This window comes from Peromyscus maniculatus, chromosome 17, assembly GCF_049852395.1.
Source record: "Peromyscus maniculatus bairdii isolate BWxNUB_F1_BW_parent chromosome 17, HU_Pman_BW_mat_3.1, whole genome shotgun sequence".
NCBI classification, from domain to species: Eukaryota; Metazoa; Chordata; class Mammalia; order Rodentia; family Cricetidae; genus Peromyscus; species Peromyscus maniculatus.
Window position 1 is genome coordinate 41,876,130 of NC_134868.1, and position 21,793 is coordinate 41,897,922.

The following is a 21,793-nucleotide window of genomic DNA, read 5'->3' on the forward strand; positions in this document are numbered from 1 at the left end:
AAAAGAATAATGGGGCAGGCATTACCATATCTTATTTAAAAATATCACATTTATTTATATTGTTTATCTTATTTATTTATTTATTTATTTATTTATTTATTTATTTATTTATTTATTTATTTATTTATTTATTTATTTATTTATTGTTGTAGGGATGGGACACATGCATGCCTCAGTGGTTTTGTGTCCATAGTGAGGGATGGGGAAGGACAACCTGCAGGAGTTAATTCTCTTCCTCCATTACATGGGGATCAAACTCGGGTCATCAAAGCACTTTTACCCACTGAGTCCCGTGATGAGATTCTCATCACTAGCTGGTTCAAGTAAGCAGCCATGTTAAGAAATCCCATGTAAGCTCGGTGTGGGGGGCCATGTCTTTAATCCCAGCAGTTGAGAGGCAGAGGCAGGTGAATCTCTTGTAAATTCGAGGCCGAGACGGGGACAGCCAAGGCTACACAGAGAAACACTGTCTTGAAAAACAAAACAAAGCTCCCACGTGTCAGGGAGCTGCAGTCAGGTTCTTAGGCCTGAGGAAAAACCATGGCTGTGGCTCACAAAAATGTGGGCCCAGCACAAGCACTTAGGCAAACCATTAATAAAGGGGACCATGCCGGGCGGTGGTGGCGCACGCCTTTAATCCCAGCACTCAGGAGGCAGAGCCAGGTGGATCTCTGTGAGTTCCGGGCCAGCCTAGGCTACCAAGTGAGTTCCAGGAAAAGGCGCAAAGCTACACAGAGAAACCCTGTCTCGAAAAACCAAATAAAAAAACGAACGTACAAACAAACAAACAAATAAATAAATGGGACCTTATGAAACTGAAAACTTATGTATGGCAAGGGTACTATCTCCACGGGAGAAGCAAGGCAGGGACGGGAGAATCTGTCAGTTTGGGGGTCACTTGCACACAGGTTTTTTTGTTTGTTTGTTTGCCTTTAAAGTAGATGCACAGTGTGCATTTCAAAGTGAGGATGGAGATGTTAGAAGCCGCAGCAGGATGGTTTTTAGAAGAGCTGACAACTTCAAGTCTTGTAAGGCTTGCGGCCACCGCCTAGAAGTGAGACGGCGTGAGCATTCGCGTCCCCGCGCGTGCACAATGGAGGGTCGGGAGCGCGCCTTCCATTAGGACAAGTGAGTCTCGCTATTCAGAGATTGAGGCGAGTCCACAGGAGCAGCCAACGTGGCTTGTGATGGAAGAAGACAGTAGGCGCGAGCGCTGCAAAGACAAATCGAGCAAGACGCACGCGCGCCGCTGCCTGCGTCCCTACAGCAAAGGACGCGGGAGGCGAGCACGCTCGGAACGAGGCGAGCGCTGGGGCGCGGGAGCGCGCACGCTCAGCCCTTCGGAGACGTCACGGGCTTCCGCGAGATGGAGACTTCCTCGCGATAGGCTAGGCCGGGCTCTCCGGAAGCGGCTCCCCGGAAGGGGCATGCCCGCTCTCCTGGTCCTGCCTGAACGCGGCGTGCTGACCCGCCTGCACCATGCAGTCGGACGATGTGAGTTCCCTCCTGTGGCTGTGGCGCCCTGGGGTTTGTTGGGGGGGCGTTTCGCTCATTCCGGACTCAGATCCGCAGACTCAGGGGGCCCGTTCGTCTCCAGTTCCCTCGGATTGCGAGTCTTCCAGGACCCCCGTTTTCCCAGTCGCGCTTATCTCAGCGCCCCACTGCGGTTCAAAGGCCGGGACACCCCAGCCTCAGCCCACCGCATCGACTCATTTAGTCCCTGGCAGTTAAAGGTCCTTGTGCCGTTGCCAGCGGAATGGCAGTGGTCCCGGGACCTGGAAGGCGGGAGAGGTGCGAAGTTTAAAATTCATGTGTGAGGGTCCTGCCCATCCACGAGCGTTCCTCTTCGGTCTACTTTTTCCGCGTTAGGCTTTTCTTTACCTCTCTCTACTGTCTGAGCCGTAATTTCGCAAGTATCCTACAGGAGTTGTAAATACTTACCCATTCCAGCAGTGTGTAGGCACGGCGGTAATTACTGAGGGTTTGGTTGTTAATCAGTCAGACCAAAAAAAAAAAAAAAAAAAAAATTCTGCTTTCATAAGCACTCTGGAGATGGAGAATAAGCAGACGAGACGGTTGCATGGTAAATGGTACCACGAAGCCGGGCGGTGGTGGCGCACGTCTTTAATCCCAGCACACGGGAGGCAGAGCCAGGTGGATCTCTGTGAGTTCGAGGCCAGCCTGGGCTACCAAGTGAGTTCCAGGAAAGGCGCAAAGCTACACAGAGAAACCCTGTCTCGAAAAACAAAAAAACAAACAAACAAAAAAAAAAATGGTACCACGAAAGAGGAGTAATGGAGAAGAGTGGAGAGGAGAGACCACTGCAGATATGGCCAGTCAGACATTTGAATAAGGACCAAAAAATTGGCAATGAGCCGGCCACTGAAGGAGGGTAGAAATGGTAAAGGTACAAAGATTGGAGATGGGACTTGTCATGGAACTTGTTACAGGAATCAAGAGGGTGAGAGAGGACAGATGAATTTGGTTTGCATGCCAGGGCAAGGTCAGGTAGAATCTTGAAAGAAATGTTTTTAAGTCTTTTTAGTGGGAACCAGGAAGAAGGTTGTATTCTTTAGAGGAGTGTGGAACTGAGAGTTACGTTTCGGTATTTTATCATTGGGATCCTTTTAGAGATGCCAAATGGGCAGCTGGATGCACAGACAAATCTGGTGCTTAGGAAAGAAGTCTCATGTTTAAAAGCCAATAGCTTGAATGGTATCCCCACTTTCCCATTTCATTTTTTGTTTCCTAACTCCCCCACCAGACACCCCTATTAAATCCCCAACATATGTTTTATTCTCTGACCCGTCTTCATTTTTTCCTTTAATTGCTCTAGAGTCTCAGTTCCTCAAGGCAGTCCATCCAAAGGCTTCTTTGCTCTCATATATGGCTCTTAAATTGCATCATTTATATACTTTCCCCTAACTAAATATAGTGCTTGAAGGACTGTACTTTCTTTCAGCCAACAAACACTTGAGTGTTTATGATGTCAGGGCTTGGAGGTGTCAGTTTTTTTGCCTTAGAATAAAGAACACATTAACTAGTGGGAGATGGTAAAAGGTAAAGTTTTGGTAGGTATATCTAAGTATCTAGTACTGTGCAGCCTTTGACAATGGATAATGAACACGTAAAAAGAAAAATTACAAGGTGTATGTGATATGACTTTTTGTTGTTGTTGTTTTTTTTGAGACAGGGTTTCTCTGTGTAGTTTTGGTGCCTGTCCTGGATCTCACTCTGTAAACCAGGCTAGCCTTGAGCTCACAGAGATCCACCTGGCTCTGCCTCCCTCTTGTATAATATTAGAGGAACCAGCCTCAATATTATACACCCCAGGGGCTCAGGAGAGAGAACTACTAATGGCGAGGACTATTTTCAGGAAATAGAATCTCAGCACACCGAGCTCTATCATCCACTTGTTTTAATTCCTCTGGCATAACTTTCTTTATACACAGCTTCAGTTCTCTTCTCATGTCTAGCTCCTTTCTTGCCTGATTTCTCTCTATATTTATCTACTGTCCCCTCTAGGTTCTATCTTAATTTCTTCATCTAGTTCTGTCCCTTCTAGGTTCTCATCTGTCTAGTTCTTTCCCCTATCAGCTCCTCTCCCGTGTCCTTCTCTCTCATCTGGCTCTTCCTCATCTTGTTCTTCTCCATCGGGCTCTTCCTCATCTTCCATCTTGTTCCTCTAGTCCTCTCTTTTAGCCCTTCAATCTAGTTCTTCTCCATCTCAGTTTGTTCCTCTCAAGTTCTTACCCATCTAGTTCTTCCATTCTTTTCTCTTCTCCCCTTTGTGCCCTGGAAGTCCCAGTATATAAAGGAAGTGTCCGAGCTAAATTGTGTAAAGCTATTACTTAACGTCCACCTCTCCTAGGCGGTGTCTCCTTGTGGAATTTACTGTAAGTCAGGAGACTTGCATGTGGGCTGTTATCATTGTTAGTCCTTGGAAATTGGGCGCCCACCTGGGTGATGTTTCCTGTAGTTCTTGAAAGTGGCTAAGGGAGATAATCTGATTCCAGAGAAAGCCTTTCCTGAGGCTTCTCCAAATACCTGGAATGTGTATGTCCAGAGAGTGATCAGTCTACACTGTTAGTCCTTCTTAGGGGAAAGTCAATTGGAAAAACTATGAAGGCACACATGATTTTCATAACAGAAGACAGCTGATATATAACAAGCAAAGTAACACCAAAAACTCCTTGGGATTTGGCTTCCTCTGGAGGAATTCCCTGATCCCTCCAGGTAGTGACTTTGCCATAACCAGCTGAGTTCTTATGATATATTCCTGCGGCCTGCAGCACCTCCCGAGTGCTGGGATTAAAGGCGTGCACCACCACCCGGCATGGTATGACTCATTTTAATACTAGACACGGGCATACTATAGATGGTAGAATGTATGTATATTCTGGGAAAATAGTTGCCAACTATTATTGAAATTCTGTTGCTAAGTAATAAGCCTATAGACTAGGCTGGTCTTGAACTTACAGAGCTCCACCTGCCTCTGCCTCTGAAGTGTGTCACTACCACCAAGCTATATTTAGTTTTTTTGTTTTGTTTTTGTTTTTTACAAGACTATGTTACTGTGTAAAGGAAACGAGTCAGCCCTATTAAAAGAATACTTCTTTTCATTCATTCCCTAAAGACCCTTTCCTAATTGAAGCACTGTAGCACTGTGCTAACATGGTTCGCCATCATCTTTTTGTTTGTATTTTGGTGGTGCTGGAGACTAAACTGAGGGCTTTGCACATGCTGGGAAGAATTCCGCCAGTGAGCATCATTGCAGCCTGGAGAACATTGTCTCTTTTTATATTAAACAGCATCTTTGGGGTCAGAGCAAAAGGGCTTTCACTTTGTCTTGCAGGTTATCTGGAATACACTAGGAAACAGACAATTTTGCTCTTTCAAAATAAGGTGAGTATATTGCAGCCTAGATTGAAATGCATTCAGTGGCCTTCTTGGTTGTAAACATTTCTCTCCTTGCATCCTAGAACCAAGACTCAGGGCTTTTGCAGAAATGAGTACAGTCTGACAGGGCTGTGCAATCGGTCTTCGTGTCCTCTGGCAAACAGTCAGTATGCTACCATTAAAGAAGAGAAAGGTAGGAAAACTACACAATGTCTATATGAGCGTCTTCCCGGTCTCTCTAAATAATAACACGGCTGTTGAACTTGTCCTTAGGACAGTGCTACCTGTATATGAAGGTTATAGAAAGAGCGGCTTTCCCTCGGCGTCTCTGGGAACGGGTAAGACTCATTGAGAAAACCGCAGTGACCGTTGGTCAAGATCAAGAATTCCACAAGCTTCCCTCTTGGTTGGGCCATCTCTAGACTTTTAACCCGTCTTCATTATGCCCTATGGGTACTGAAAATGAAGACCTAACATGATTTACCTTTTCCCTTCATGTTTCCCTTTTCTGTTCCACAGGTCCGACTTAGTAAAAACTACGAGAAAGCACTGGAACAGATAGACGAAAATTTAATTTATTGGCCCCGCTTCATCCGACACAAATGCAAGCAGAGGTTTACCAAGATAACCCAGTACCTGATTCGAATTAGAAAACTTACCCTGAAACGACGGTAAGGACCACGTTCATTCCTTTATTCATGCTCAGTCTATTACCGTTTCCTAGACCATATCACAAACAGTGTTTTCTGTTCAATTCAACTGTGACTAATCTGTGATATGCCAAGAAAAGACTTTGGGATAAAGAGGTGTCCAGTGGTTCTGCAGGATTTTTAAAGCAGAATATGTGATTATCCTGCCTACCTGGAAATTGTTTAAAATGAAATGAAAGGTTTCAAAATGCTCTAAAAATGTGATTAATAGAAGTATGAACCACACTGTGGAGTAAAGAGGATGTGAGATCCATAGGACTAATAGAATAACTTCTGAAGGAGTGTGAAATGAAGGCCTCTTCATTGAGATTAGCAGAGAATCTCAAAAATCACATGAACCTTTTTCAGAAAATTCTTTTTTCTTAGTTCATTGAAGCAGTAATCTTAATATAGTGAACCTAAAGAAAACAGAAATAACCACATTACAATACATGCTCAAATATCTGAGTTTTATGGCTTGACTTGGTGTCACATGCCTTTAATCCCAGCACTCTGGAGGCAGAGGCAGGTTGATCTCTGAGGTTGAGGCCAGCCTGGTCTACAGAGCAAGTTACAGAGCAGCCAGGGCTACTCAGAAAGACCCTACCTCGAAAAACAAAAACAAAACGAGGCAACATCATACCGTGTAGTCCAAGCTGGCCCTGGAACTTAATGTGTATCTTCTAACTCACAGTGATCCTTCTGCCTCACCCTTAATGCTAAGCTACTGATGTGAGCCGCTCCCTGGGCTCCTAACTTTTCATACCATTCAACTGTAGGTGTGTGTGTGTTCATGCACGTATGCACATGCACACCACACCTAGAGCCTTGCATGTGCTAGGCAGATGATCTGTCACTGAGCTATACTAGCAGCCTGAATATCTAGAAACTTATATCCTGTGTTTTGCTATATGATATGGAGCTTAGCCACACAAAATCAATTCTAATTCTTTAATTTTTAAAGCGAACTTCAATTTTCTAATATGTTGTACTTGATTTCTGCTAGGAAGAAACTTGTTCCTTTGAGTAAGAAGGTTGAACGAAGGGAAAAAAGAAGAGAGGTAACATATTGTCCTGATATTGACATAGCTTCTATATTTCCATGTGAGAAAGGAGTGGGGTGCATGGGATTCATAATATTGAGTCACTAGTGGGGGGTAGTTTATCTTCAGTGACATGATCTCTTTATTATCTTCAGATTATTATGATTTTCAATGAAGGCTAAAAATAGATACTCAGGGGTCTTTGTAGGTGTGTGTGTGTGTAGGTGTTAAATGTATGTAAGCATATATGTGTAGTCTCTCTATCAGGGGCTTGTTAGAAATTCAGAATGCTATTGCTAAAGCCATATAATGGAAAACAATGAAAAAGTATTTTCAATAACTCTATCTAAAATTCTTTGTCATTGTTTCAGAATTTAGAATTTTGACATTGCCTGTCTCATATATCACCTTCAGCAGAGTTTAAATGCTGTCTTTAAGTAGCCTTATGGCTACTTTGATTATATTACTCAGAAAATTGAAAGGTTTTGATCATGAGATTGTTGGTTAGAAAACCAGAAACCAGGACACACTGCTCCGATCTCGGATTGAGCTGCTCTGGAGTAAACTAGGTGGTTTCTTGGACAATGCCATTGAGAAGGAATTACTAGAAAGACTGAAAGTGCAGGTCAAGCACTTTACCACCTTACCCATCTCTCCTGACCCCTCTGACAGTCTTAAATGTATGGAAGCTGTATGTGTAGTCTGTCTATCAGGGGCTTGCTAGAAATTCAGAATGCTATTGCTAAAGCCATAGGAATTTTTTTCACTTTACTTATTTGTTACATTTATGCAAATTATAGAAGGGAATTCTTTAATTGAAAGGTTCCCAAGAGGTTTTGAGAGGGAAAGAAGAAATGTGTCTGGCCAGAGAAGCAAAAGCTTCACTAATGGAAGCAAATAGGAAGTAACCACACCACATCATACTGTTATTAAAAATTGGTAATTATATTTGTACAGGCTAGAAAATGAGTCCTACTGGAGTAATGGATTTGCTCTTTTCTTACAGGAAAAAGCATTAATAGCTGCCCAGCTGGACAATGCCATTGAGAAGGAATTACTGGAAAGACTGAAACAAGATACGGTGAGAAAGCTAGTAGTGTTGGGGACAAGTGTTTTCTTATGTTGTAGTGACATGCTAGGAATACAGAAAATGTGTTTATTTCAGTGGTTGGTTGGTTGGTTGGTTAGTTTTTCGAGACAGGGTTTCTATCTATATAACAGCACAGCCCTAGCTGTCCTGGAACTTTCTTTGTAGACCAGGCTGGCCTCGAACTCAGAGGTTCACCTGCCTCGCTGCCTCCCAAGTACTGGGATTAAAGGCATGTGCCACCACTGCCTGGCTAATGCATTTATTTTTAAACATTTCACAATAGCCTTCCTACCCAAATTTGTCCATGGAATAAAACAAATTCACATAGGCCTGTCTTCCTGGTGAAAGTTTTTCCATTTGCCCTTATTTCCAGTTGACATTTCCAAGCTCAGCAGTTCTGTGTAAAAACATCATAAAAGCCATAGTGTTTTTTCTCCCTGTCCATGCACAGCGTCCAGGGACAGACTTAACTCCAGGCAGCAAAGAAAAAAAAAGATAGGCAGAAAGCTGGGATTGGATGGACTGGGCTCCTGGATGAGAAACCTAAGCACCTCGGAAGCTCAGCATGTTTACTATATAGAGTTGAACAGGGAGGCAGGCTATGGCATACAGCTGAACAACGGAATAGGGTTGTTACTTGCAGGTAAATAAGGAGCCAGGGTTTATGGTACACAGCTGGACCAAGGAGACAGGTTTAGCTAAATCTTAGGAGGAACAGTCTCTAGTGGGGACTTCTTCAGACCATAAATGTTGGGGAGGCAGAGCTCTATATAGTAGACATTTTCTGCACACACCATCAGCATTTGCACTCAGACCAGAGCACAGCTTTGCCATCCCTTGAGCCTCACCCTGAAAAGAGTGCTTTGTCAGTCTTCATGGATCTGATGCTCAGGGGTCCTTGGCATGGCTGTGCCCATGTCATCAGCAAACATTCGCTCACTTTGGCACCTCCTCATCTCCCTATAGTTTTATTTTTGTTGTTTTGAGACTGATAGCCTCAGATTCACTATGTAGCAAAAAAAGTTTAAATTCTTGATCCTCCTGCCTCCAACCTCCCACATATTGGATTATAGGTATCCATCACCATGCAGGTGTGTATGATGTTGGGGATTGAACCCAGGAATTTGTATGTGCTAAACAAGTACTCTGCCAACTGAGCTCCATCCTCAGTCCTGATGCCTAGTTTCTGCTTCTATGTATTACTCTAATCTTTTAAAATGAGTTTTTAGCCTTTTGGCTAAGATCAGTGTCATTTAGAAAGATGGAAAGGTGATTAAAATGTGTTATATCCCTTTCTAAGTAAAATTAGGTTTGTCCCAATGTGTGTGGTTTCATAAACTTCAATAACTTTGAAATGACTTGGTTCTCTTCTCCATAGAAGCTATCTATTTAATATCAACCATTCATTGATTGTTAAATGTCATAAATATACTGTGTCTAGGTTGGAAAACTAGAGAAGTATTGTTCATCACAGTTTTCTTACTTAGTCCCTTATGATGAATAATAAGCTTGTAGGGCAAGAGGAACTTTGAAAAATGTAATACTCAAGAATAGTTCAAGGCAGTCTGTTTGTTTTTCAGTATGGCGACATCTACAACTTCCCCATCCATGCCTTTGACAAGGCCCTAGAGAAACAGGAAGCAGAGAGTGACTCTGAAGATGAAGAAATGGATGATGAGGAAGATGAAGAGGTGAGTATGGCTTGTTTTGTTTTGAAATGCAGTAATCTTTAGGGTGACACATTTTCACATAAGTCAGAGGCAGCATTATTTACACCTCCCTTTTGTATCATGTGATCATTAATTTTGGTTTAGCAGAGCTCAGCCAATCAACTATATATACATTGACTTTTACACCCTTAATTTTTCTTTTAATTAATTAATTTATTTATCTCTTTTTTCTTTATTAAGAAATTTTCTGCCAGCACCCAATTGGACTAAGAGAGTCTGCTAGCGCCAGATTTCTTTTAAGTTATAAACATTAAACTTGAGAGTAATAGATTTTGGTAGCTGGATATGTAGGTAGACTCTGCTTCACTTATTTATGAAAAGAGGTAAAATTAGATGTCTAAACTGGATCTTAAATGTTTTTTTCCTAACCTGGTAACTGTTTTGTTTTAGGATGTGGGAAAAAGAGAGTTTGTAGAAGATGATGAGGTAGATGAGAGTGACCTGAGTGATTTTGAGGTGAGCTCTGTGGGACAGAGAATGTCTTGTGGCCTGCAGTAAATAAAGGAGGGGAAGCAGGGAGGATCTGCACACATGCGCAGATGTGTTCTCTGGTCTGTTCTGAACTGGCCGAGCAAGGCAGGGAGTGTGTGTGGAGAAACCGTGCACTTTCCCTGGCTGACTTCTGTCTCCACATATTAGGATATGGATAAACTGGATGCTGGCAGCGATGAAGAACAAGATGATGAATCCTCCAGTGAAGAAGAAGAAGAAAAGGCCCATAAGGCCAGACACAAAGGCAAAGCACCCTTGAAAGGACCTTTGCGGAAAAAACGGGCCTATGTGGAAATAGAGTATGAGCAGGAGACAGAGCCCATGACTAAAGCCAAGACCACATGAGTTCCCTTCATCTTTTATCCTGGAAAGTTGACACTTCCAACTGTGTCCTTTTGTGCTGTTTCATATTGTATTTATATTGTTAATATTTATGTCACTTCAGTGGAGCAAAAAATCTGGAGTGAATGGAGAAGAGCCTTATATTGTAAAGAGTATTTTTATAACATGTGCTGTAACAGCTTGAGCCTGAGGAACCTAACAGATGAGTTCCTAGAGCTAGAATGGCATTGTGGCTGTAAATATTCCTAAGTTACAAGTGCTAATTCTCCCCAGTTTTTACTTAGAAATGTGTTTCTTCATCCTTTTTGGTTTTTTGAGACAGGGTTTCTCTGTGTAGCCTGGGCTGTCCTCAAACTCTCTCTTGTAGACCAGGTTGTCCTCAAACTCAGGCTTTACTCGAACTAGCCTCTGCCTCCTGAGTGCTGGGATTAAAGGCATGTGCCACAAGTGCCTGGCTTCAGTTTTTTTGTTCAGTTTCTCTTATAAGGACAAACTGAAGTAAACTAAAGTTCCAACTTAGAATGTTTAATATAAAAATAGACTTTTCCATAACTCCATCCATACGATCTGGTTAGTCATCTCAAGTGTCATTGCAGGGAACATCTGCAGAGTTCTGCACTTTACTGATGCAGCTCACCACTGTGCTATCTTCACAGGATAGGGCAATTTTAGCCAGAAGACCCTGAAACATGAAACCAAACAGGCATTAACTTTTGTAAAACCTATATATCCCCATTGTCTTTTCTTTTCTTCACATACTCAAAAAATGAGCATGCAGGGCACTGGGAGAGAGTGCCACCATCAGCACAGGCCTTACTTAAAAACTTAAAAGTAGCCTACTGGCTCTGAAGAGCCTCCTTCATTCTAGCTAGAACAACTCAAGCTGGACCTCTGGCTGGAAAATTGTACGAACAGTTTTAAGGGGCTGTAATGAAATGTTTAAATGAACTGAAAAACAAACTATATTCCCTTTTGGGGCATGAGTTTCTTCTTATGTTCCTTTAAACTTTAGAGATTTCTAATTGTGGTAAAAAATGGGAAATTAGTCCTTTAATTACATGTAAATAAATGCACTTGTAGATACCATAAACTACAGTCTTCTGAATTTTGTGGAATATGAGACTGAAGGAAGAATTTCCTGCTGGTAAATTAAGTATCTGGAAACTGGAGAAGTGGGATGAGCATGAGGGCCTAAGTTCAGTCCCATGTTTAAAGTCCACGCTTGTCATCAGTGGGCACATACACCAAGTAATCTCAGTATTGGAAGGAAACAAGCAGATCCTCGGGCCTACTTGGCCCACCAGCCAGCCAAGCCTGCTTCAAGAGTTCCGAGTCAGTGAGAAAGTCTGAAAAAGTGGGGAGGGACGGTGCTTAAGGAATGACACCCTCCGTTGCATTTACCTGCACATGCACACAAGAATAGGCAAACATCTTAGAGGGGCCACGTTCTGGTATCTCAGTTACATGATTACTCCATGGCAGCTTACAGCCTCCTTTCTTTGGGCTTTGTTGGTACCGGTTAATTTAATTCATAGTCTAGAACAGAACTTGGAGGTGTCTCACTAGCACAGTAGGTGTCATGTCAATCTTAGAACTTAAATTTTATAAAATCTTAGTGGCCTGGCTTATTCTTTCTTATCCTGATTTGTCAGTAACATCTGATCCTCTAAATGGTTTTGAATAATATTAAGAGTTCAGCCCTAGCACCAAAAATAAATAGGGTAAGATATCCAACAAACAGTCCAAGACTAGAGGGTACAGAGGTAGGGGCCTAACCCTACACGTTGATGTCCAAACTTGGCTGGGCGTATGAGTAGCAAATGACAATCACTGGGGTTACCTAGGAACAACGAGGCCAACTGAAACCTACTTACAGACTCTAGCCTTACCTTCACCTGCCCCTGAGAACAGTGGTCCAGGAGAATCAGGCAGTCTGTGGCTTCCTGGAGTAGGGTGCTCTTCGTGGCCTCAGTTGTGAGGCTTGTGTCCCTTGCTACATCACATATCAGCTTCAGGAGAGCCTTCAGCAAGACTACAACTCTGCAGGAAATCCTGGAACCAGGAAGAAAAACTTCATATTCCAAACTGGAATGTTAAAACTTGGACAAGTCTTGGTCCAGACATGGGAAAACTGAAGTCAAATGATGTTTGCTATTGTAGCACTGCAAACAGGACCAAAGACAAGACTGCAGATTGTTAGCCTCAAAGTTATTTTCTGCAGCACCCAGCCTGTGTACACACACTGACTTGCTCAAGAATACTTTGTACCAGTCAGAAGCAGAGACAGGTGGATCTCTGAGTTTCTGAGCAGCCAGGGCTACAGCCAGGCCCTGTCTCAAACAAAAATACCAGAAAACTCAACTTGATTTCCTGCCAATGCTTGATTCTGTTCAAGGAAACTGCCCTATTATGTATGGACTGAGAATAAGGTGAGCAAAGATCTCTCCTGTTCAAGGCCCTGTAATTTAGACCTGAGATGAGACAGCCCGCAGTCAAGTAACTTAATGCCAGGACATTAAAGTGAGGCTGCAGGTATTGGTTTGTGATTATAGTCCCAACACTCAGAACATGGGAGGATCTAGAACTTGAGCTTTACCACAGAAAAACCTTGCTTTGAGAAGTAAGGATGACAGGTAGTGCTTAAGTGGCAATACGAACTTTCAGTCACTGGCCACTGTGGTGACATTTTGTTGTATGTACGCTAATAAAATTTGCCTGAAGTATCAGAACACAGAGCCAGCCACTAGATTAAACATAAAGGTCAGGCAGTGGTGGCACACACCTTTAATCCTATCATTTGGGAGGCAAAGATCGTCTGGATCTCTGTGAGTTCAAAGCCACCCTGGACTACAGGAGATTAATCCAGGCTAAAAGAAACAGAGCCAGGCAGTGGTGGCTCACACCTTTAATCCCAGTACTTGAGATCTCATGCCTTTGCTACAAGTATTTGGGAAGCACACAAGCTATTAATCCCAGCACTAGGAAGGTTGAGACAGGAAATGATATGGCTGGGTGGAGAAAGGCATATAAGGCAGGAGGAGATGGGAACTGAGGACTCAGAGGCATTCAGTCAGAATTCGTGGAACTGGTGAGGTGAGAGGTGGCTGTGGCTTATTTCCTCTGATCTTTCAGCATTTACCCCAATATCTGGCTCCGGGTTTTTATTATAAGACCATTTAGGATTCGTGCAACAGGTCACTCACTTGCTCTTAAGTTCAGCCTATTCTATTATTAACTGCTTGTCTCTAAGTCTTCATCCTTTTTGTGAAATGGACACAAGTACTGGTTTCATGAAATTCTGACCGTATGTCATGCCACTTACGTTATAGACTTTAATTTGGTAAGTTTTATAAACTAAACTTTAATGAAAGGTGGAAAATAACGTACTGTGGGGAAAATATACATAAACAAGCCATATTTCTGCAAAGAAACATTTCCATCTCTTATCTCAAAACTGTTCAGTGTTTCCCTACAGCGTGTATGCATTTCTCTGTAAGCTTTCAGTAGTCTACTGTGTTCACCACTTCCCACACTCTGCCTCTACAGAGATACACATCCTCCTGCTCCAGCCTCCCGACATTTCTTCACTTCCCTTCTCCTTTACCCTTTAAAGGCCCAGTAGAGAATGCGTTTGATTCAATTTCATTTATCCATCTATTCATTCTCTAAATACTTATGTACCTAATAACAGGTACTGAGTGCTTCAGGAGAACATAATAGATGTTGCTTAGTAGGGGACAAGATGAAAGGTGAAGAAATGCAACATAGTTACAAATGTAAGTAAGATTGTTACTGGGGAAAGTTTCTTGACTCTGGTATATAAAGAAAGAAAACACAGCCGAGAGGTGGTGGCGCACACCTTTAATCCCAGCACTCGGGAGGCAGAGCTAGGCGGATCTCTGTGAGTTCGAGGCCAGCCTGGGCTACCAAGTGAGTCCCAGGAAAGGCGCAAAGCTACACAGAGAAACCCTGTCTCGAAAAACCAAAAAAGAGAGAGAGAGAGAGAGAGAGAGAGAGAGAGAGGGAGGGAGGGAGGGAGGGAGAGAGAGAGAGAGAGAGAGAGAGAGAGAGAGAGAGAGAGAGAGAGAAAGAAAGAAAGAAAGAAAGAAAGAAAGAAAGAAAGAAAGAAAGAAAGAAAGAAAGAAAGAAAGAAAGAAAGAAAACACACTCCTAAACAGACTAAGTTGGGGCTCTAGATTTTCTGACTAAATTAACGCTTCCATTCATGCAAGAAAGCCGTTAGGTGACTAGACAGTTCAGGTTATACTTTACTCCTGACACCTTCAAGCCACATTTGAGATGCTTTCTAATAAGCATATCCCAAGTTAGCAATCCAATCACTGCTCTGCAAATGTTAAGTGATGTGCCTTGAAGCACTCCATTTTTCAATTAGACTGAGGACCTGTAGGATCAACACAGTTAAATATGCCTATTGAAATACTTCTCTAAGTAGGCTTTTTGGGGAGGAGCATTGATTAGGACCAAAACCCTTGTGTATAATAGGCAAGTACACCACCACTTTAGTACACATCAGCCTTAAATAGCCCTTAGTATTTTGATATAAATTATAACTACAATCTGAATAGACCATCTCTGTAGTGGGTTGAATGTGAATGGCCCCACAGGCTCATATATTTGAATACTTGGTCCCAGGTGGTGGGACTGTTAGGAGGTGTGGCACTAGGCGTGGGCTCTGAAGTTATAAAAGCCCATGCCATTTCTAATTGGCTCTCTCTTCCTTCATCCTCCGCGTCTCAAGATGTGAGCTCTGAGTTACTGCCCCGTAGCCACAGCCAGGCTGCCTTCTGCAATGGTCATGGACTCTAACCCTCTGAAACTGTAAGCCCCAGATAAACTTTCTTCTGTAAACTGCCTTGGTCATGGTGTCTTACCACAGCAATAGAAAAGTAAGACAACCTGCAAGGTTTCCCAACTTATGTGACCATAGAATTGTGTGTGGTTGGTTTGTGTGTGGGTTCTTTTTTGTTTGTTTGTTTTGTTTTTTGTCTTTTTGAGAAAGGGTCTCTCTATGTAGCCCAGGATGACCTGAAACTCGTTATATAGATTAGCTGGCCTCAAACCTACAGAGGTCTGCCTGCCTCTGCCTCCTGAGTGCTAGAATTAAAAAGTTGTGCACAGTGCCCAGCCTTAGAACTTTCAAGGAACAGAAGTGATTTAACTGTGTCAGAACTCAGAACTATTGGCTGATGAAAGCAGTTCAAATAAGGGGTTCAAATATGAGTATCAGAAGTAGCTGTAATCCTAGAAATGAAGACAGTGAAAGATTCAGATACACTGAATGTCCCGAATATCTTACCCAGACAAGGTCTGACGAGAAAGTCAACCTAAGCACGCCCTGAAAGCCCATCTGTCAGCTTGGGTGCCATACCTGGGCCAAGCATACTGCATGACAAGTTTCAGGGTTTCCAGGATCTTCAACCTGGTTTCTTCTTCTGGTCCATCATAAACCTCCAGATAACCAATGATAACTTTCTCCAGCCTCTTCAAGTGCCGGACAGTTAGGATCCCCAGCCTAAAAATAAGAGAAAATGTGGTGATCAGAAGTTGAACATGGCATATATGACCAGAGCAGAAGCCCAAGTGCTCACTTCTTCACAAAAGCTGGCAGGTTTCTGGCATAAGTCCTCCGTAAGAGAAGGCGATGCTCTGGCTCCATGTGGGTGAGGATCAGCTGTAGTACATCATGACAGTGTGTAGTGGCTCGAGCTGCATCTCCCTTCCAGTGCAGAGCTTTCTCTAGGACAGGGAATAAATCAAGGAGGCACAGCAGCACAGCCTAGGAGGAAAGAATGAAAAGAAACCACAGTTCATTCATTTGCATTCACAACATTTCTAAGATCCTCATTAATCTACTGTTCCTAGGATATGTCACAAAATTCTAAAAGATACCCGTAACTAAAGTACAAGGTACATATTACTGCAAATTTTCAAACTTCCTCTCCAGAACTGTTCTTCACTAATCTGTGATATGGAAAGACTGGCGAGCTCGGGCCTTCCTTAACCCAAGGATCTAGGTCTATTGTCCCTTAGACTCAGTGACACATGATAGTCATGGGCACTTTACATCAATCTGCTCCACCGAATCTAAGACAGTCCAAACTTCTTTAGAAGTTATGGTGTTTAGGCATTCCTTTTTAGCACTCTGGGAAACTGAGGCTTTTCTGATGTTCGACGATTTAAAAAATCTCCTTTCTTCATCATGTTAATAAATTTTCCATCTGAGAGTAACTGGATTCTCGGTACCCAAAACCTTAGAGGTAGAGACAGCACAAAACAGAAGCCAGGAGGAGCTGCTGGACACTGTGCTGTGCACCGGCCATCCCAGCACTTAGTAGCCAGGGCCAGTGCAGGTCCCAGGCCAGCCTGGGCTAGAATCAGACTCTTGACAAAAAACCAAAGCAACAGGCTGAGGAGGCTCAGTACAGGGCACTTTCCTTACATGTATGAGGACTGGGATTCAATGCCAGCACAAAGAAAAACAAGATGTCTCCACTTTGTGTAGCTTGTTTCTTGTCTTTAGTTTTCTTCTCCCTCCTAAGAAACTACTTTTTACCCTTCATAAACATTATCCCGTCAGTCCCAGTCTCCTAAAGCCGCCCTCAACCTCGATAGTTGCCTGTTGCTGCTGGTCACACTATACCTCTTGGAATATAGCTGTTGCTGGATTGCACATACACAGAGATATATGTGTACAGTTATATATTTATATAGAAGTCTTCCAAAGGGTTTCAAGGCAGAAACACTCTGAGTCACTTATTCTTGGAACCTCTATAGACACATAATAGATATCAGGTAATGGCTGTTGGCTGGGAGAATGACACTAAAGTATCTACACACAAGAGGTTTCAAATACATGTGTTAACATGGAGCAGCAGAGAGGAAAACCATTTAACTTAATAAAAACAGACCTACCCCCAAGCGGCATATGGTTAACACTCATGAAGATAAAACCTGGGCCACGCTGAGGATGCTCAGGAGAGTGGATGCCCACCTAACACTGAGATGCTCTCTAGTAGGCAGCAGCTTTCAGGTGTCCTCATTTTCTAAGGAGAAAACAGCTCTAAGCTGCTCCTGCTTACACAATACTACCTTCTCCTGCCGGAAACCACACAGTTAGGAGTATATCTTACAATACCTGAATGAGGTCGTGCTCTGGCATGTATAAGTGATTAAAAAGGGCATGGTAGAGGACCTGGGCTCTGTTGTACTGCAGCAAATCAGCAGCTGGCTGTAAACACACAAATTATCCAGTTAAAATTTTTCAAGAGTGGCAAAATATAGAAAATTTTAAGTTATATATGGGCATATGGAGAGTCAGTAAACCACTATCTACTTTATATATATATTTTATTTTAAAATACCATTCAGTTCTACATATCAGCCATGGGTTCCCCTATTCTCCCCCCTCCCACCCCCTCCCTTTACCCCCAGCCTACCCCCCATTCCCACCACCTCCAGGACAAGTCCTCCCCCAAGGACTGCAATCAACCTGGTAGACTCAGTCCAGGCAGGTCCAGTCCCTTCCTCCCAGACTGAGCCAAGTGTCCCTGCATAAGCTCCAGGTTTCAAACAGCCAACTCATGCAATGAGCACAGGACTTGGTCCCACTGCCTAGTTGCCTCCCAAACTGATCAAGCCAATCAACTGTCTCACCTATTCAGAGGGCCTGATCCAGCTGGGGGCCCCCCACTATCTACTTTTGTGTGCCTTATAAAAGCTCCATAATACAAAAGTCTCCTTCAGTAACACTTTGAACATTTTGGTATGGTTCCTTTTGAATTCTGATTTTTCTTTTAAACTTGAGACTACCTGTTAATTTCTATATGTATGTTTTGGTTTTGCTTTTGTTTCATTTTTATAATGAAGCATGATCCTATCTCTTCTAAAATTACCCTTTTATTTATTATAATACCAATGAGATACTACTTCTACCAGGTTGGGAGAGAAAAACACATATATTATATATGTATATATATATGTACATATATATATACACACATAACATAATATATGGAGAAAAATATAAATAAGTGAATTAAATGACAACATGAAAAGGAAGTTACTTATAAGACATAAACATAGAGCAAAAATAGATCAGAAATGAAGAGCATCCATGAGTAACTCGGTCTGCCCAATCAGTACAGGCCAGAGATGAGGCTGCTTACCACATTAACCACAATGTGATGGAGGCACTGGACACCCAGGATTTTATTCTCAGTCTGATAATCATCTGAGATGAGCAAAGATGGAGGAAGTATCTTTTCCAGATGCTGGCTCAGCCAGGGCTGAGTGACCTGTTGCAGAGTCCATGAGAAAACATGTTTGACAGCAGGATTACTCTTCCAGGATTCCCTGCAAGGACACATGAAACCACACTAAGTAAAATGATATGGCAAAGTAAACTAGTTAAGCTTAACAAGAGTTTCTTTCTTTTTTTTTGTCTTTAACAGATTTATACATATATACATATATGCATGTATGTATATATGTATCTTTATATAACTATTGTTTTTTTAAATACATTTTATGATTTGAATTGAATTAATTTACATAACTTACACTATACATACTTAGTGACTGCCCAAACTCTGGGTAATATAAGCTTATTCAGTAAGTAGCAGCCATTCCACAACTACAGATATGTAAAAGACCTGTGAGGTCAGTGGTGGTCAGTTGGTAAATGATGTGAAATGTGCTGAGAAGGGGGAGGAGAGTAAAGGTGTCTTACCAGTACAATGCCAAAGCAATAAACAAATCAGTCCATGAGCACCAACTTATAGTTTATAAAGGGAGTCTGCACATCTGACTTAATGTCCTCAAAATAGTAACTGTATAATAGGTATATCGCCTTTGATTACAAATAATAAAACAAGACTCATGGAAGCTACCTGACCTAGTCCTACCCGAAACAATACAAAGAAACACTAAACTGTGCACAATGTTGCACCTCTGGAATCTAAGCATTGAGGAAACTGAGGCAGGGTATCTCTCAAGGTTGAGGCCAACATGGACTACATAGGGAGCTCAAAGACAGCCTATAAAGTAAGCACGTCTTTATCTATCTATCTATCTATGGAGCTGAGGACCGAACCCAGGGCCTTGTGCTTGCTAGGCAAGCGCTCTACCACTGAGATAAATCCCCAACACCACATCTTTAAAAAAAAAAAAAGAAAGAAAGAAAGAAAGAAAGAAAGAAAGAAAGAAAGAAAGAAAGAAAGAAAGAAAGAAAGAAAAGAAAGAGGCACTAGTTTGAAAGCCTTTTAGCTCCAAGTTTATTTTGTCTCATCATTCTGGTGCCAGAGGCCTGGGAATCTAGCTCAGTTGCTAAGGTGCTTGCCTAACATGCACAAAGCCCTGGCTCAATCCAATGGTGAGGCATGCCTGTGGGGCACATGTGCAATCTCAGCACTTGGAGGCAGGATCAGAAATTCAGGGCAGTCACCCCTGGCTCCATGAAAACCTTCCTGAAGGGGTTGGAGAGATTGCTCACTGGTCACGAGCATTTGCTGCTCTTCCAAAGGACCCATACTTAGATCTCAGCAACTATACCATGTGGCTCACTATCATCTGTAAGTCCAGCTCCAGGGGATCAGACACTGCTGGCCTCCTCAGGCACCTGCACTCTTATGCAGACACACACCTATACATAATTAAAAATAATAACATTTCCAAAAAAGAAAAAAAAAATCAGAAGACAAAAAACTCTGCCTGGAACAGGTGTAATGGAACACACAGAAATTAGAGGTAAACCAATCTCTGTTAGTTCCATGCTGGTCTAGTCTACATAAGAGTTTCGGGGCAGCCAAGGCTACATAGTGAGACCCTATCGCAAAAATATATAAATAAACGAAATTAAAACCTGGATCAAAACAAAACAAAACACTAAAAGTAGCAAGTCAAAACCCACAGCAATCCAATTCAATTCACTTTATAATAATAATATATAATAATAATTTTAATAATAAAGGGTTTTCATCACTTTATTTCAATTATTTCTTCTGTATATAATAATCACCCTAATCTAATAATTAAGAGTTATTAGAGTTAGAGGTCCCAATATTTAAATTCAAGCTGAAAGACTGGATCCTTTCCAAATACCCATGGGTACTTAGCATAAGATACTTGATTCCATATAAATGGGACACAATTTCCATGGCTATTTTCAGAATTTCTAATTTCCCAAGGCAGTCATTCGGTGCAGAAAACGGAGTTTGAAGACTTCGGATCTAATCTCGAATTTGCTTCTATCGGGTTACCTCATTTCCAGCAAGTCACAACCGCCCTGGGCCTTGAGAGATCGAATAGGCCAACATCTTTACCGGCCAGGTAAGAGTGAGAAGCGCAGTACTCACTTATTCAAATGGGGTCTAAGAAGCCCCAAGACCGCAGCAAAGCTCCCTCGATCGTCCTCATCTTCTCCGCACAGGAATCCTGCCACGGAACTGCACTCAGCCACTCGAAGCAGCGAGGACAGCACCTCATCGGCCACATGCCGGGATCTCGGACTGGTCCAGGGCTGCTCCGATCTGTGCGTGGTGGCAAACACATACGTGGGTCCCGCCAAGGGGCGGAGGCCTGTCTTCCACGCGGGGCGGGCGGGAGAGCGCTTAGCCGTCTCGACCTTCCCCAGCAGCTCAAGAAACAGCAAGCCGACTTCAGTCGCTTTCTCGGCCACTCCGGAATACCCGTCGCCTCCATCTACCTTCTCCTTGGGTGGGGCTGCGAACTTCTCCAGGGCTTTCGCCACCTGTCCCAGGATCTCGGGCATGCCCCGGAGCGACTCGCCACCCCGACTCCCCTCAAATAACCTGTCGCTCTCGGCGGCTGCTAGTAAAGCACCGAGGTCTTTAAGAATGGCACGTCTTGCGTCGCCCGGCCCGGGCTCTTGGCGGCTCAGACCGTGCAGCACCTTGGAGAAGGCATGTTCGAGGGCAGCGGGAGACCCCTCTGCGGCCGGGGAGGGGCGGCCCGGGGATATCTCCTCTGCGCTGTCCAGTTTCATTCCTGATCGCACCCGGGTGGGTGGGTGGGGTCCCCCGCGGGGCTGGGGAGGGGTCTGGAGTCTCAGAGGGAAGATCTCCCCGGGGCTGGGAGTCCCCCGGTGAACAGAACCCAAACCATGTACGGTTTGAGACAAGGATCCAGTGGGGTCCGGTTAAGTGGGTGTAAAGGGGGGCGGGGAGCTTGCTACGGTGCGAGCCTCAAACTCCTAACACGTGAAGGGATTAACCTTTCTGAAGACTCAAGAACAACGACAACGACGACGACAACAACAAAAAGTTAAGTTTTAAAGAGAAACTACTGAGCCGCGACACCAACGAGGTTCCCGGTACCTAGAGCTTTTCCCGTCGCGACTCTGCATCCAGCAACTTCCGGCCCCAGGTAACCCCCCCCCGTGGCCGTAAAGTGCAAAACTAACTTCCGCCAGGGGAGCCGCCACGCTCCTTTTCACGACTCGCGGCCGAAAAGCAACACACAGCCCGGCGG

At 43.3% G+C, this 21,793-nt stretch overlaps 2 protein-coding genes across 2 annotated transcripts; one reads left to right on the forward strand and one right to left on the reverse strand.

Moving 5' to 3' along the window:
- Positions 1-1,342: 1,342 nt before the first annotated feature.
- Mak16 (MAK16 homolog) lies at positions 1,343-11,375 on the forward strand. The gene is made up of 10 exons (XM_006973935.4): positions 1,343-1,494; positions 4,856-4,905; positions 4,983-5,092; positions 5,173-5,237; positions 5,419-5,570; positions 6,595-6,649; positions 7,638-7,712; positions 9,302-9,412; positions 9,842-9,907; positions 10,091-11,375. Exons 1-10 carry the CDS (start codon positions 1,480-1,482, stop codon positions 10,286-10,288), a joined length of 897 nt encoding a protein of 298 aa, XP_006973997.1. The 5' UTR covers positions 1,343-1,479; the 3' UTR covers positions 10,289-11,375.
- Tti2 (TELO2 interacting protein 2) lies at positions 10,795-21,701 on the reverse strand. Its single transcript, XM_006973936.4, has 7 exons — positions 20,659-21,701; positions 18,472-18,658; positions 17,442-17,534; positions 15,895-16,082; positions 15,675-15,818; positions 12,175-12,337; positions 10,795-10,967 (listed from the first exon to the last, which is right to left on the reverse strand). Exons 1-7 carry the CDS (start codon positions 21,306-21,308, stop codon positions 10,866-10,868), a joined length of 1,527 nt encoding a protein of 508 aa, XP_006973998.1. The 5' UTR covers positions 21,309-21,701; the 3' UTR covers positions 10,795-10,865.
- Between the last annotated feature and the right edge of the window lie 92 nt (positions 21,702-21,793).

Excerpts from the sequence above, each read along its gene's own strand:
- Mak16 (XM_006973935.4), top strand. Across the intron at positions 5,571-6,594 it reads AAACTTACCCTGAAACGACG|GAAGAAACTTGTTCCTTTGA; the intron begins GTAAGGACCACG and ends GATTTCTGCTAG. Across the intron at positions 9,413-9,841 it reads ATGATGAGGAAGATGAAGAG|GATGTGGGAAAAAGAGAGTT; the intron begins GTGAGTATGGCT and ends GTTTTGTTTTAG.
- Tti2 (XM_006973936.4), bottom strand. The coding sequence starts at position 21,308 with ATGAAACTGGACAGCGCAGAGGAGATATCCCCGGGCCGCCCCTCCCCG. Across the intron at positions 18,659-20,658 it reads CTTAGACCCCATTTGAATAA|GGAATCCTGGAAGAGTAATC; the intron begins GTGAGTACTGCG and ends GTGTCCTTGCAG. Across the intron at positions 12,338-15,674 it reads ATGCAGTATGCTTGGCCCAG|GATTTCCTGCAGAGTTGTAG; the intron begins GTATGGCACCCA and ends TCCTGGTTCCAG.